A 16,468-nucleotide genomic window follows, 5' to 3' on the forward strand; every position below is an offset into this window, starting at 1 on the left:
CATTTAAACTGTGTTTACATTAAACTTACAAATATTCAAAAGTTAATGCTTTAACAAGCAGTATGTTCTGATTTTCCTTTAAAAAGTTTAACACTCCTTACTGACCTTTTAATCTATATGATGTCCCTTTTTTCGATCACCTCACTTGTGAACATATCACATGACAAAGCAAATCTTCACCAGAATTGTTACACAGTCCTTTTTATCAAAAGACTCTGGGTGAGACTTACATATTTAATTTTTTTAAGCATTTAAGAAATGAAACAAGGCATTACAATAATTATTTTAAATCTCCATGAAAATACTATGAACTGTGAAAAGGTTAAAGTTTGCAGAAAACTTTAAATAAATAAAAACCAAAAGACTGGAAAATATGTAAAAGAAAACACATATCAAGAGAGGCTTAAAAATAGAAAAAAAAACAGAGGGAAAGGAGCACAGAGGCAAATAAAGGAATACAAAGGAAAAAAGAAAATATACTAAAATTGTGAGTAAAAGGAGGAGTTACAAAGTTAATAAAGAATGAAAGATTCAGGCTGGAATGGATCAAGGACACCAAAGACTCAAAAATACAGACTTCCTCTTAGGTTATAGAAATGCTTTACTAATAAGAATTAATCAATGTATTATGACCATAACATTACAGAAACAATAACTTCCCAGAACACAATGTTTACATTTTCCATTTATGTGTGGAATTTCTTCATTTGCTTTAAGCAAATGTGCGTGGTATGTAGCTGCTGTTGAGCTCTTATCTACGTAACTTCCTAAAGCAGTTTATCTTTAAGAAAATATACCGCAGAAGTATTTGAGATTACCATTCTGTGTAAATTTGTACGGTATCACTAAAAGTCATATTTGAAAACTGCTCTAAGTCAGGCGGTATGGCACTGACCTATTTGAAAAATATTATTGAGCCATGTGTCAGATTTGTCTAGATGGGTTTTGAACCTTCCAGACAGGAGATAAAACCTGAACTTCCTCAGATGAGCATTACCAGAAGATATCCTCTTGTGAAGGAGTAAAAGGGCATCTTGTGCTTTTTCGTCAAGATGGTGCCGAAAGCGAAGAAGGAAGCTCCTGCCCCTGCCAAAGCGGAAGCTAATGCGAAGGCCTTGAAAGCCAAGAAGGCAGTGCTGAAAGGCGTCCACAGCCACAAAAAGAAGATTCGCACATCGCCCACCTTTCGGCGGCCCAAGACCCTGCGGCTACGAAGGCAGCCTAAATACACCCGGAAGAGCGCGCCCAGGAGGAACAAGCTTGACCACTATTTCATCATCAAATTCCCCCTGACCACCGAGTCAGCCATGAAGAAGATAGAAGACAACAACACACTTGTGTTCATTGTGGACGTCAAGGCCAACAAGCACCAGATCAAACAGGCTGTGAAGAAACTCTACGACATCGATGTGGCCAAAGTCAACACCCTTATAAGGTCTGAAGGAGAGAAGAAAGCGTATGTCCGGTTAGCTCCTGATTATGATGCTCTGGATGTTGCCAACAAAATTGGAATCTTCTAAACTGAGCTCAGCCGGCTAATTCTAAATATACACTTTTTCAACATAAAAAAAAAGGGGGGCCTCTTGTTTTGTAATACCAAATTTAAATACCCCACAGAGAATAGGATACCTCCTCAGTGAGGAACACACCAGTAGGGAAAAAAAGCTAGACACCTAAAGAAATCCTTAAATCTTCACATCACGCTCTACAATCATCCATCAGCACGATCCTCTCCTTCCCCATACATTTCCTTTTCCTGATGAAAAGGTGGCCTGGGCATGCCTGTTTCACTTCATGCCTAGCTGTCAATAAAATACCTTTATTTTACAAAAACTCTCGTCAACAGATCATGTTACAGCGGCCTCCTGTAGTGAGCCCTTTGATTGGTAGAACTAATTATATTTATTGGGATTCTATTTTCCTACAAAAGATTGTCCCATTTATAACATTTATAAGTAGAAAATAGAGGGAGAAACTATAGTTTATTACCTGGTGTAACATAAATATGGCAGGCAATTGGGGAACATTTTTAAAAGCACCAAGGAAAAACTGGGCTGTGCCTGGCTTTTACTAACCAGAAGAGCATTGTGTGAGCTTGAAAAGAATACACATTTTACAAAAGCAATTATCCTTTTTTATTTGTTTACATTGCACTGAAAATTTACATCATACTTTTACAAATTTTTTATCATAAAAATATACTTCTTTACAAAAGTGTATGCATTAATATAAGAGGAGTAGCCAGTTGCAGAAGAAACGTTGTTTAAACAAGATCTTAAACGTATTAACCTTAACATTAGTGAGTGAATCATTGTTATTGCAGTCATTTGAATAAACAAGAATAAATAACAGATGGCATAAAATTTAAAACCGCATCCTGTCAGTAGAATACAATGTTGAGAAAATTGTATGAATTTCCAAAACAATGTATCTCAAAGTGTTTTACAAGAAATTCACTAAATGTAGAGATAGCTCCAAGCGGTGCTCCCAGGTGCAATGGTTTCTTGTAGGCACTCTTGTCTCATGATACAAAAAGCAAGACCCTTCCCAGAACAATCCCTATTTGAAATGGAAAACAACAAAGAGTCCACAATGGATATGTGTTTTATTCAGTGAAATGAAACACGATAAAAAAATAAAGACTAAGACAATGCCCTATGAAATAAAAATGCCAACACTATTGCATGATGTAGCTTTAAATGAGCTAACAATAACATATAAACTTGTTTTAATCAGACAATGAGAAACACTGGCTGTACCTGATACCTACTTCTTAAAAATAGGGTATAGACAGAACGTTCAAAACCTGTGAAAATTTGATGAACACATACGTTTGGGAAGCAATTTTATACTGTTGATCTGAAAGAACATTTTTTTTTTTGGTTCTTTTAGTCATTACATTAAGGGGTAGATCAGAATATGTTGTACTTTGTTCAAAGAAACTAAAAAGTATCAAAAGTGGAAAAATCAAAAGTTCAGCTAAAAGACTATGCAGACATCATAAATTAAATGCAGATGTAATTGACTTACTCTATCAAAACCATTAAAGTGCTTGGTTAAAAAATTAATGATACCAAGTTGATGTCTCAGTTAATGTCAAAATAGGCGTCCTTACAGATAATATTTTTGAGCCTAAATACTGTTGAGATAACAAAGTATATTGAGGCAAACATGTAAAGAGTATCCTATACCCAACAGATAAAACTCTTTCCTTGAAAATTGAGAAATAAAAAGATCACATGATGACCTTGCCATTTGCAGGAACTTGAAAATGATTCTAAATTAGTGCTAGTTGCTTTAAATAAAAATAAATACAGAATGCCAGATTGGAGTGGGCAAACAACCTTATTTCTTCTGTGTCATCAATTAGCTCATAATTATTTAAAGATGTGTGTCATTCCTAAATAGCCAAGGAAATGAGAAAAATAATGCCTGGGATAAACAAGAATGAATTGCCCATATGTGGTACAAACTACAGACATGTCGGTGGGATGTAGCTTATGACAGCAAAGAGAAGCCAGTGACCTATTGACTCTGGTAAGTATAGCTCTTATTTCTACCCTATATCATTTTTAACCCAGTCCCTCTAATATAGTTTATAAAGCACAGAAATACTGATAGTGGATGCTCCTCCAATATATGCAAATAAGTTTATGTTTTAGAATAATCTCCTTTTTAAAAAAAGCAAATAAACTGTGAGCAAGCACTCCCAGAGTGCAGCCAGATCTCTGTAAAACTCTCCACGGTACCCATGAAGAAGAATTTTGATCCAGTTTATGAAAAAAAAAAAAAAAAAACACTCTTCTCTGTCATTCCTCAGGAAAAGGTGACCCAGCAAGTCCTGAAAAGTGTGCTTTGTTTAGCAGTGAACTAAAAGTGCACTGTTCAGTGTGTCGATTTCCAGGGTTCTGAAGAAGGCAACGTGTTGCCGTGTTATACCATTGTGCAAACTGTGTTCAAGTTGGGGTCAAATCGTACTGCCTTCCCCTCCACAGACTTGGCATTGGTGTCATACATGGGGTTCTCGAAGGCTGCTTGGCCGTTGTTATTTTCATGAACAGAACATCCTGTGTACTGTGTTTTGGGTGCAGTCCTGTTTATAAAAACAACATTGATAGTTGCATGTTAGGGTGTTTTGAGAAACAGCAGACTAAAATTCAACAATGTAGGAATGAACTCGTTCAAACAAAATAATACCCACACAATGTAACATTGTTTAACAAGAACTGAACAATGATGAATGATACCATGAGTAAAATCTTAAAAGCTTTCGAGGCCAGCCTGGTCTACAAGAGCTAGTTCCAGGACAGGCTCTAAAAAAGCTGCAGAGAAACCCTGTCTCGAAAAACCAAAAAAAAAAAAAAAAAGCTTTACTGTGCTTAGGAAATAAGACCAATTATGAAAGATCCAAAAGAAGAAAAGTGACAGTTGCAGTTCTTTGTATTTGGATGATGTTTGAAGGTGGTGGGGGAAGATTAAAGAGGAACTGCTAATGAATTCACATTCCCTTTGGGTTGATAATTGCATTCTGTAACTCCATTGGCAAGAACTTTCAGATGACACAGTGAATGTCCCCAATAGGATTCTGTTATGCAGTTGAAATGTTAAAATTATGTACATATTATATCAAAATATTAATATATGTATAATATAAAAAGTATTAATATATGTGTATAAGATATACATATATTTTGTATAACTATATAATATTAAATGACTCATTTTTACATAGCAAGACAGATATAAATAAAAACAGCAGTTTGGGAGAGAATGTGCTTAAGTAAGTGTGTAAATGTGTATATATACTTAAATATATTTAACTTAATTCTTTGATTGTTTGTAGATTTTTACATGATAAAGGATTTTTCCAAATAATAGAGATATATATTAATGAAGCTCCTCCAAAAGGCTGTAACACATAGGATATATGTGACTGAGTAATCATATGTAGAACTATTTATTTGATCTATTGCAAGCATAACATAGCCATTAAATAATCTTCAAACAATAGAAACTGAATGATAAATTAGAAGATGACCATCTGTTAACCAGGGTAAATGACTCAAGACTGCCATGTGAACCTGAACTTTCTAGCTTTTCACCACAAATCTATCAGAACTTAGTGTCTTTTCAATTTAAACCTTAACATACATTCAGTATCTCTAAGGTACCAATATTAATAATTTATGAATAATATGTACAATAAGTTATGTGCCAAGAAAATTAAAGACAAAATGAGGAATAGTAAGGTTGAATCATGTGCAATTTAACAGAGTGAATTCTGCTATGCACATGTGGCTCTTGGGGTGAGTGATAAGATCCAAAAGGATTATAACAGCTATGCACACAGATTTTAAGAACACATAAAAAACAAATGTGGAGGGTTGGAGAGATGGCTCAGCGGTTAAGAGCACTGACTGCTCTTCCAGAGGACCCGGGTTCAATTCCCAGCACCCACATGGCAGCTCACAACTGTCTGAAAGTGCAGTTCCACGAGATCTGACACCTTCACACCAATGAGCATAAAGTTAAATAAATCATTAAAAAATTTTAAAAAAAAGAAATGTGGAGTTGAGGCAATATGATGGAAATGACATGAAAGGAAAGTTTTGGTAAATGTTGTCACTGAAGTCACACATCTTACCTTTGTTTATAAAGATAAAACCCAAATCCTGCAAATATAAGTGCAAAAAAAGGCACAAGAATCGCAATGGCCACTGAACTACTGTTTGTACCATGAGGCTGATTCGAAGAATTTGACCCTTCTGAAGTATTCAGTCCTAATGGAAATAACACAAGTAAGTCATGGACCAAAAAATCAACTCAGGCTTATAATTGATTTCTATATTTAATTACCAATTATTTTATTCTATTTTTCAAGTGAGAAAAAGAGAAGGTTTTCCCAGATTTAGGGTAGGAATGGAGATGAAGAAGCAGATAATATCACTTTACTTAAGGAAATTGATTCTTTTTATACACTTGTGTTTGAAATATAGTGTTTTAAGTACTAGGGCATGTGATCTGAAATCTGTGCATCCAGTTACTTTACTGTATAAATGGCCAACACCAGTGAATGCTGTATACTATTTTCAAAACAGCACAAATTTAGGTGGTATAGTACATGAAATGATAAATTATTATTTTTATTTACAAAGAGTTAATATACTATTTATTTTTATTAATATGTATTTAATGGCATAGCTTGTAAGTTTTAAGTAATATTTTATCTCTTATTTAAATATTTTATATATTTATACAATAAGCTTTGATCACATCTATTCCAATACTTCCCTCCAACTCTCTCTAGTTTTCTCCAGCCCATTTCCCAACTCTATGCATTTTGGTGAACATTTTTATTCAAATAATTTATAAATCTTGTCACACTTATTTTTAAATCATATCTCTTTCTCATTTATTTCTCCAGTGACCATGTTTAATCACACAAAAGTTTAAAGCCATGATTTGTTAAGATAAATGTTAAATGATAGCTTTTAGAGTCATAATTCATTGTTTATTTCTCCATTCAACAGTTTAAGGACGGAATACAGGGTACCTCAAGAATATATACAGCAAAAGACGTGTGTTTATAAACATAAGAAGATCAACAAGTACGTGTGCCCATGTCAGAAGGATTATAAATTATTATAAATTATTATAAATGAAAATAAGAAGGCCTCGCCCATCATAGCAGAGAAATGAGTGGATTTGAGAAGAACCAGGTTCTCAAAAGAACCCACTTCTCAATGTTATTTTTCCTTCCAGGCTTTAAAAGTTTCTCTGAGTGCCACTACATCTTCTCAGAAGTAAGAAATTTGCTTTAATACTCAAACTGAAAAGAAGTGGTATAGTTCTCAGGAGAAGAGGTAAAAATAATTTACAGTTTAATATTACCACGTTATCTATGTCACTTTTTCCTCTTTGTGTTTGCTTAGGGGCAAGACAGCTTATCATACTGATGGCAGATTTGATGAAACACTGCGTTTTATAGAGTTATTACCTGAAGAAGGGATAATTTAAACAATGTGATTATTCTTTAAATGCTGTCAAATGGCTAATTGCATAGTCCTGATAATGCATAATTCAAGATATAGTAAGTGTGAAAATGTAAAGAATCATTCATGTCTTTTTATGGTGTCTATAGTACCAAAGAAATTACTTGAAAATAAAAATAAAAAACAAAAATATTACCCAGTCTTTGTAGTCCAAATTGACCATAATCTTTGCCTTTAATAAATCCTTGGAATACATAAGTGGCTCCATCAGGCTCAGCAGAAACCTGAAAATATTTGGAGTTCTAATTAAATATAAAAACTGACCACAGCTTTATTTTTTAATATCTGAATAAGTACCCAATATACTCTAAAATGAACATCCGCCTTTGTTTTTTTCCTATTCCTCCTATGCAATGAGCACATGATACAAATCTTCTATCATAAAGACAAAAGAAAAAATTCTAATTTTAAATAATTATGATATTGGTAAACAGGAGATTATGTGTTGCTTTACCGCCATTTTATAAATATAGACTAGTAAGTATATTATACAAAATGTAAAACGATGTGTAGAAATTGAATCACAGTATGGAGAGATGGCTCAGGATCTAAGAGTTGCCCTTCCAGAGAACTGCTTTAAGTTCCTAGCACCCACACTGGGACATTCACAGCCACCTGTAATTCCATCACTGCTGCATCTCTCTGGGAAGCTGCATGCATGTGGTACACAAGCATACCTTCAGGCAGACACAGATACAAGAAAATAAATAATAAATTATAAATTATATTGGCCGTTCTTCCACTCCAGAGACCCCACAGAAAGGAGATAATTTCTGTCAGTCAGGGTTCATTCCCAGCCTCACTTTTAGCCATGGGCATGTGAGTGGCATTGATAATTGGCTAATCATAGTTTTGCGGTGTTGGATCATATTTCCTATTATACTAAATGTCAGAAGCCAGTGACAATATCACTTCAGTCTTAAAATTGCCTATTCATTTGTAAATATTTGGGGATTGAAAATAGATTAGTGTTTGCTTAAGGGTAGGGCAGGACTGAATGGCAAGGGAAACAAATGAAGGCCATAGGATGGGAGATACCTTATTGAAATAATGAAATTATTCTAAAGTAAATTTTGGGGGGACTATACATGCAAATCTGTACAAAAAAAAATAAAACCAGACTGAGGGGCAAATGACAATGGCACTGGGATTTGTCTCTACTGCATGTAATAGCTTTTTGGGATGCTATTCTTTTTGGATGCATACCTTGCTCAGCCTGGAGAGGGCATTGGACTTTCCACAGAGCAGGCTGCCTTGCCCTCTCTTAGGACTGGAGGGGTGGGGTTAGGATTGTGGGGGGAGTGGGAAGAAAGTGGGAGGAGGGGAGGAAGTGGGAATTTTGATTGGTATTATTTTAAAGTATTAAAAATATTTAAAAAGACAAAAAAAACCCATCAAGGTGTATACAAAAATGGATTAATTGTAGAATATGTGACAATGTAAAAATTGAGCTGTTAAAAATGGCCCATATAGGGTTGGAGAGATGGCTCAGAGGTTAAGAGCACTGACTGTTCTTCCAGAGGTCCTGAGTTCAATAACCAGCAACCACATGGTGGGTCACAACCATCTGTAATGATATATGGTGTCCCCTTCTGGCCGAAAGCATATATGCAGGTAGAATACCATATGCATAATCAATAAATTGTTGAAAAATGGCCCACTCTCAACTGGATAAAGTGATTTTCGCCTATAACACCGGCAAGGCAGGCTGTGGAAGGAGGGGTGCAAGCGTGAGACTAACCCCAAGTTTGTCTGTCCAAGCAGAAAACACCAGCATGTGTCAATATATTTGAGAGTATTTCAGAGCTTCCTGACCACCTGAAAGCCTTTGGACTCCAGGTAGTAAGTGCTTCTCCAGGCCCATCCCCAGTCTCAGAGTAAGGCATAGGGCTGACCATCAAGCAAATATTCCTCCCAGCTCCCCCAAGGAAGATAATTCAATTCTTTTGGCAATCTGGATTGCAGGGATTGTTCCTAATGTTACAAAAGCTGTCTGTAATCTGAACCCTACATATATACACACATAATACTGCTTTTAACAGTTTCAAATGTGTTAAGGTATATCATTCAATACATATAAAGTGAACTGATACACTTTAGTTACTCAATGATTAACTAGTAACATGAATTTATCCCCAATAACCAATTACTAAACCAGTAACTAACACCTAGGTACCTGACTCATAGCTGTTGTTATAAAAACTACTTTTAAAAACATCTTGGATACTTACCTTAAATAGCAAAGTACCAAACTAACTATAGGAGTCTGACTAACATTGCTCAGCAAAAAGGTCCATCCTGTTATTGGATATTATACTGTGGCCATAACCACATAAAATCAAATTCTTTGAACAAGAGCAGTTCAAAGCCTGATATTTTAATGAATTAATGAATGAGTTGACCTCATATTAATACAGAACCTCATGTAATTCAGCAACCTGTATAAAATAAAGACTTATGACTTCTCATTCTGTAAATGACAAAAGAAAAAATAAAATAAAATGGATGGAGAGCGTTTTCCTGAGAAGCAATTTACTGACCCCCACTAGTGAAAATCTTCTTTTTCACTAAATCCTATATACCCAATTTTATTTACTATAAAATATGGTCTGATCTCACAGGTTTGTGCTCTGCAGAGGCTCGTTTCCTTACTGTTAGCATTAGACATCTGGATGTCAATAATCCACTAGGAATCCATTCACTTAGGATCCATGATCTATTCACATCACACACAGGGTGTCTGTGGTGAAAACGTAGTAGCGTCTTTTCAATGGGAGCTTTTCATATCAATCCTCTTCTGACCACTTCATAAGCCATTCTAAGCCCATAATAATCTATTACTTTGCTATTAAAACCAACCACGTGCTGTTAAAAAAACTACACTTACGAAGCCGTCCATGGCCCAATTTTCCTCCTTCATTTTCTTCACAGAAGCGTGGGCTGGTACTTTAATAAAATATATATGTAACATTAGGCGAGCTTCCTGGCTTTTGTAGACCCCTGAAAAACGTATACACCGTTACCTAATTTTGTAGATAGCTGTGATTCACTTTATTATGAGTAAGTTTGTAGATATATTGTTGAAAACAAATAGTATGCAAAGGAAGAATGCAAGTCCCAAGTCAAGAATGACTTTGTACATGATACCTGATACTATGCAATATACACCTGTTTCTTATATGAAATTACAAATTAAATCTTACCTGAATTTCTAACAACCCTAAATGCTAGAGTAGAAAATGCACATAATATAGAAAAGCAAAAAACCCAGGATAGCCAAAACAATCCTATACAATAAAAGAACTTCTGGAGGCATCACAATCCCTGACTATAAACTCCACTACAAAGCTACAGTACTTAAGACAGCCTGGTATTAGTTGGCATAAAAACAGACAGGAGGACCAATGTAACTGCATCAAAGACCCGGATATTAATCCACACACCTTCAAACACCTGATTTTTGAAAAAGAAGCAAAAAATATCAGATTGAAAAAAGAAAGCATATTTAACAAATGGTGCTGGCATAACTGCATATCAACATGTAGAAGAATGAAAATAGAGCCATATCTATCCCCATGAACAAAACTCAAGTCCAAATGGATCAAAGACCTCAACATAAAGCCAGCCAAACTGAACCTTATAGAAGAGAAAGTGGGAAGTACACTTGAATGCACTGGCACAGGAGACTACTTCCTAAATATGACACCTTTGTAAGTAAAATACATGACAGAATGGGGTAAATCCCAGGCTGCCATAGTGGAGTCTTTTTACTCTGCTCTATCAGAGAATAACTATGACGTAAAAGAGCGTTTCAGCTATGCCTTGAAACTTAGGTTTTAACTTAAGATGATAAACACACACAATGATAGAAACACGAGAAGCAAAAATATATACACTGATTCTTATACCCGGGTATTCTGAGAGCTGGAATAAGTTAGAGTATAAATACACTTCATGATAAGTCAGGCTGTGTGCAAAAACCTTATGATTGACTATTGGTTAAAATTTAACTCCTGTTGACTCACATACTGCTTTAGCTATTAATGAGGTACCAGAAGAATATGCCAGGAATAGCAAGGCAAAGGGATGAAAACCTTGACCTAAAGTAAACTACAATTAATAAGCAAAGCATAAATGTACTGACAAAAAATACTTGTGGGGAATGGTTATAATTGTATTATACAGTCACTGTGAGTGAAAAGTAATGAAATTTAAACTATCATGTTTATGCATGTTTATAAGGATCTATTTGAATTGTTGCTACTTTATAACAAACAGATTACTTTTGCTAACTTAGAGAAAATGGAAATTTTATTTATGACTAAAAGTTAAATTAATCATAAACAAAATTTAAGTACAAATTAAGCTTTTCTAATTTATTCCATGTAATTATTCATACTTAAAAATATAATGTATGCTAAATAATGATAAGTGAACTTATTGGATAGTGCAACAACACATAAAATGCTTATGTAATTTTCAAAATTAATTGTTTCAATTTTATTTATACCACAAACTAATTTGCTAGTAATTATTTTCAGGATAACTATATAATAAAAGAAACTTGCAATATATATCTCATACTAAAATATCATAATTCCATCTTGACAAATGAGAGTTCCAGTCCAGTACAAGATCTCTAATTCTTTGTGCATGTAATAATCTTAAAGACATTTAACTACACAATCTTGTTCTCCATTTGTTTAGTAATAGTCACTCACCTTTACAAACCTTCAAAATTCTGGCTTTTAAGTAAATTCTGACCTCCATCAAAATCAAACATGAGAATTAAACTCACAGTGGCAGAGTGTGACTAAGCAAATGCCGGGATGTATAGCTTCTTTCGCTAAATTGGAATCGGATACCTGAAAGCAGAAGTTCCATGTCCCTGTTGCTCAGCGTGGCATTGACTCTACCAGTAGAGGCATTGAAGCTAGTGACTGTCAGGGTCATGGGCTGCTTCCTTCCTTTGAAATTATAAGAGCCTTTCCATATGTAATTCTGGGCAAACACATCATCAGGAACTGTGAAGAGATAAAATAAATGCCACATTTTAATTCCACAGTGCCCTCTAAATATGATCACCTGATATTAGATTAAATCCTTTAGTCTGTTGAACAAATAATCTATCCCTAAATATAAATCATCTTCAATAAGTATAAACTAATGTATCCTTCCTTGAATTCCAAATTTCAAAGAATAAATCACAGTTTTTAAAGCCCGAGTTTGTTCAGTAGTCAACGACAGGAAAGCCAGACTCCATGCCAAGGAAAGACATGAGGCTTATAGTTAGAATCCAGGAGCCACAAGTTTCACCTATATTTGGTCACCTCTAACGTTTTTCTCTCCTTTCAGAAAGAAGATGAGATGATTTTATTGAGCCTTTCAGCCTGTGAGCATGCCTCCAGAGACCCACTTTTCTGCCTGTGTCATAGACAAATTCATTAGAGGAAGAATGTAAACCATGTTCTTCTCTTTCCAATGGCCCTGGAGGCAGCCTGGAGGTAATGACTCTTTGTCCCTTTTACAAAACACTGAGTTCAGTTATGCCAGTAATAGAAGAGGAGCTGGGCTGTGCTATATTGACAGCTTTGAAGTTTACGTGTATTTTTAGAACTGAAAGGACTGTGACTAGAATTGCCCAGGTCTTATGGGGTAGAACAGACAGTAGTAGAATATAGCACAGGGTCTAGGCGAGCAGATCCTGGGTTATTCTACTTGCATTTGATGGCATTTTGTATATTGAAAAACTAGGTCATTTTGCATAAACTTCTTAATTCTCAACCCAGATTATGAATAATCTTATGAATTATTATAATAATATTATGAATAATATAGATTAATATATACTATGTAGAATGTTAAGAAAGGAATGCAAAATGTTTATCTAATCATTACCTAAAATCATTGTCTAATATTTTCATTATGTTTAATTATAATTCAGATAAAATAGGAATATTGGGGCTTTTGAGGTCACTAAATAACTACTGTGTGAGGGTGTGTGTGTGCCTACGGGTGTGTGTGTGCCTACGGGTGTGTCTATGTGTACAGATACCATGTATTGGGCGTCATGAAGAATTTATAGCCCCGACTTTTCAACCTTTGTCAAATCATCTTTCAACTGACCCTTTATCCATAAAGAGCATAAACAGCAAGTTATCATGTTATGCTTACATCTATGTAATCATCTTATTTGACACACTGTAAGAAAAACTCTTCATTTGATTGGTTTGGGCTAAGAAAAAGTATACCTACAAACTGTATAAAGGAGTTATAGGCAAACGTTTTATTTGAGAAGATTCAAGGAGAAAAATAGAAATGTGTCCTACTGGCTATGTCTAATAAATGGTTGATTGTTAGTAATTGGCACTTTTCACATTGTTTACTTCTCCTCATGTCAATAGTGATGATTCTCCATCCCTTTAATAAAAATCTGCTGTTACTTAATGATCTTATTTCATGAAATTTAGTTAAATTAAGACTGCTAGTTAAAATACGTAAACGCAAAGCCCTCATTTTGAGAGGTAATAGTTATAGGAAAAGGTATGTAGCCATACCCAGCAATATCAGTTGTATTAAGATAAATAATTGCTTTGGTAGAAATGACTAAAGAACTGGTTCTTGAGACAAATACTTTGTAGTCAGAGCTATTTCATTTGATAGAAATATTTTCTTAATTGCAGATTCCAAGCTTCCAATGATCAGAAACAGAGCAGAATGGAATGCACAGTGAGTCTCTGCTGCTGACTCCAACATACTTCCAACATCTTTCTCCTTCTTTGTACATGTGAATCCCCTGAGGAGGGAGAGTCTCCCAGGGTTTTGTCCCTCATGCTAGCTTGAGAGATGATAACACTTCTTTCTACTGTTATCTCTTCCTTGAGATTAAAAATAATTAAGCATTTGAAAGGTTTTTGTAAATTTTGAAGTGTCATCCAAGTAAGGCTGATACGAACATCAATGAAAGACTAAAGGGAGGGTGTAGTGGAGCTGTTCTTGCAGCTGCTGCTGTTGTTATTTATTTTGGAGTTTGTAGTTTAATTATGTTTCTCCCTTCCCTTTCTTCCCCCCCATCCCAAATATTCCTGCACACTCGCCTTCAAATCATGGCCTCTTTTTTTTTTTTTTATTGATTGTCATTGCGTAAATATGTGTATTCGTATATACATAGGTATTTCTAAATATAACCAGTTGAGTCCATAGAATGTTCCTTCTGCGTTATGTTTTCAAGGGCCGATCATTTGGCACTGAGCAACCAATTCATACCCTTCATTGTGAAAGATTGGAAGAAACGACAGCACATATTAGAGGAATGTGGGAAGAGAAAAACCCTCATTCATTATTGGGGGAATTGCTACCTGATCCAGTCACTATTGGAATCAGTGTGGAAATTTTCAGAGCTAGGAATAAATCTACCAAATGACCCAGCTGTACCACTCCTTGACACATACCTAAAGGGCTCAATGTCATATTTCACAGATACTTGCTCAACCATGTTCATTGCTGCTGTGTTCACAATAACTAGAAAATGGAAACACCCTACATGTCCACTAGTCAACCCGTGATTAATGAAAATGCTGTCCTTACCCAGCAGCTTTCACTAAAAATGTATATTAAGTTCAATTTTTGTGTCCAGGCTTTATTGCATTGTTAAACATGTAAGAGTGATTCTGACTTTGATCTTACTGTCAATCTTTGTCACTCTTAATCGCTGTGTCCGATTTATGCTTATGAACATACCACATCTTAGTTTGTTCTTATTTTGTGGATTTTTACTAAGCTTGAAATTCTTCTCTTTCTGATATGTTGAAAATATATAAAATCGTGAGCTAGTGTTGATCCTATTAAGTATTTATTTTAAAGGAGGTTTAATAATCATATATTTTGTGCTTTAATTTTTTAATACGATTCATTGCTTTTGAAGGGTATATGAAAGAGAATTACCATTAACTCAATGATAAATATGACTTGAAATGACTGTGTTGTCTTTACCACAATGTTAGGTTTAATTCAGTAAAATTTCAAGTTTAATTTTCCATCAATAATCACAAGTCAGAGGGTACCAAATTTCCCTCCTCGTGTGATATCTTTGTCTGTATTTCTAATTACATGTTGACCATCAGATGAGTGTGTTAGATTATTTTATTTAAGACTTAGATTCCTTGGCATATTCCTTTAAAATTTGTCAGACATCATCAGTGGAGCAATATGGGCCTGGTATATTTCTGAAAATAATTTTAAACTTTACCTTGGTATACGATTATTAAGCTATCTTTTATAACATTTATTAAAATTGAGGTTCAATTTTATAACAATTTGTAAATTTAGTAAAATAAATGTTGATAGTTACTGACATTAGCCCAATATTTTAAATTTATTTAACCTGTTCTGTATCATATTTGTATATCCTTTATTTCACAGTTACTTATATAAAATTTTTCTTTACACATTAAGAGTGTTTCTATTGTGTCATCTACAGCTTTATTTATTTTTAACTTGTATTGAGTTTTGGTTGCTGTAGCATAGTGTTTATTGGTTAACAGAGATATAGCATCAATTCTGGGACTTTCTTCTTTTTTATATATTTATTTATTTATTATGTATACAATATTCTGACTGTGTGTATTTCTGCAGGCCAGAAGAGGGCACCAGACCCCATTGCAGATGGTTGTGAGCCACCATGTGGTTGCTGGGAGTTGAACTCAGGACCTTTGGAAGAGCAGGCAATGCTCTTAACCTCTGAGCCATCTCTCCAGCCCTAGGACTTTCTTCTTATCTAATAAAAAGATTTAAGGCTATAAATATAATTTATAATGCTACTTTTGTTGTAGTTTTCAAGTTTGATCAAAGGCAAAAATTTATATAACAAAATGTATTCCTTAGTAATATGAAAAAAAGTTCTAACGATTGAAGTCTCTATATACTGTACACTTTATATTTCATTCTTACGAGTATCAGATGCATAAAATGATTTGAGAATGAGAATGACATTAGCGTTATAAGAATTTATTTAAATCTCATGTTACTGATGATTAGGTCATATAATTTAGATTGCATTTTAAAATCAAACAGTTACAAATAAGTTGTACAATATCATATCTTTTAACAAATGTCTTGAAATCCATACATCTATAAAGGTTTATGTTTTAAGTTGCCTTGTTTTCTATTTTAAATATATAAATAAAAACATTGTCATGTTATTGTTAAAAGAATCTTTAAAAAATAAATCTACAAGTATATAGATAGATGTAGAAAGCATATTTTTGACATAAATAACTGTCCAAAATTTTTATAATGAATGGAACAAAATGAAATTCATGGCCTGTCAATGCCGGAGCATGCATGGGCAGCCCATATGGTCCTGTTGAACTTGTCCGTATTGGATTTTATGACCTAAGTTGATGAGGATGAATGAC

The 16,468-nt window shown here is 34.4% G+C and overlaps 2 protein-coding genes across 4 annotated transcripts in view; one reads left to right on the forward strand and one right to left on the reverse strand.

Annotated features, from left to right (window-relative positions):
• Window positions 1–1,052: 1,052 nt before the first annotated feature.
• On the forward strand, window positions 1,053–1,520 carry LOC119823681 (60S ribosomal protein L23a-like). Its single transcript, XM_038343763.1, has one exon. It carries the CDS (start codon window positions 1,053–1,055, stop codon window positions 1,518–1,520), a length of 468 nt encoding a protein of 155 aa, XP_038199691.1.
• Window positions 1,521–2,161: 641 nt separating this feature from the next.
• The window catches only part of Csmd3 (CUB and Sushi multiple domains 3), a 976,820-nt gene continuing 962,513 nt past the window's right edge, over window positions 2,162–16,468 (reverse strand). For all 3 annotated transcript variants that reach the window (XM_038342099.2, XM_038342098.2, XM_042055667.1), the window contains 5 exons: window positions 11,918–12,076; window positions 9,940–10,052; window positions 7,189–7,276; window positions 5,645–5,780; window positions 2,162–4,093 (listed from right to left, as the gene is read on the reverse strand). In XM_038342099.2, the coding sequence (XP_038198027.1) occupies window positions 3,934–4,093; window positions 5,645–5,780; window positions 7,189–7,276; window positions 9,940–10,052; window positions 11,918–12,076 (656 nt within the window). In that variant the 3' untranslated portion in view covers window positions 2,162–3,933. The remainder of the gene's footprint in view (window positions 4,094–5,644; window positions 5,781–7,188; window positions 7,277–9,939; window positions 10,053–11,917; window positions 12,077–16,468) is intronic.

This window comes from Arvicola amphibius, chromosome 9 (assembly GCF_903992535.2).
Source record: "Arvicola amphibius chromosome 9, mArvAmp1.2, whole genome shotgun sequence".
NCBI classification, from domain to species: Eukaryota; Metazoa; Chordata; class Mammalia; order Rodentia; family Cricetidae; genus Arvicola; species Arvicola amphibius.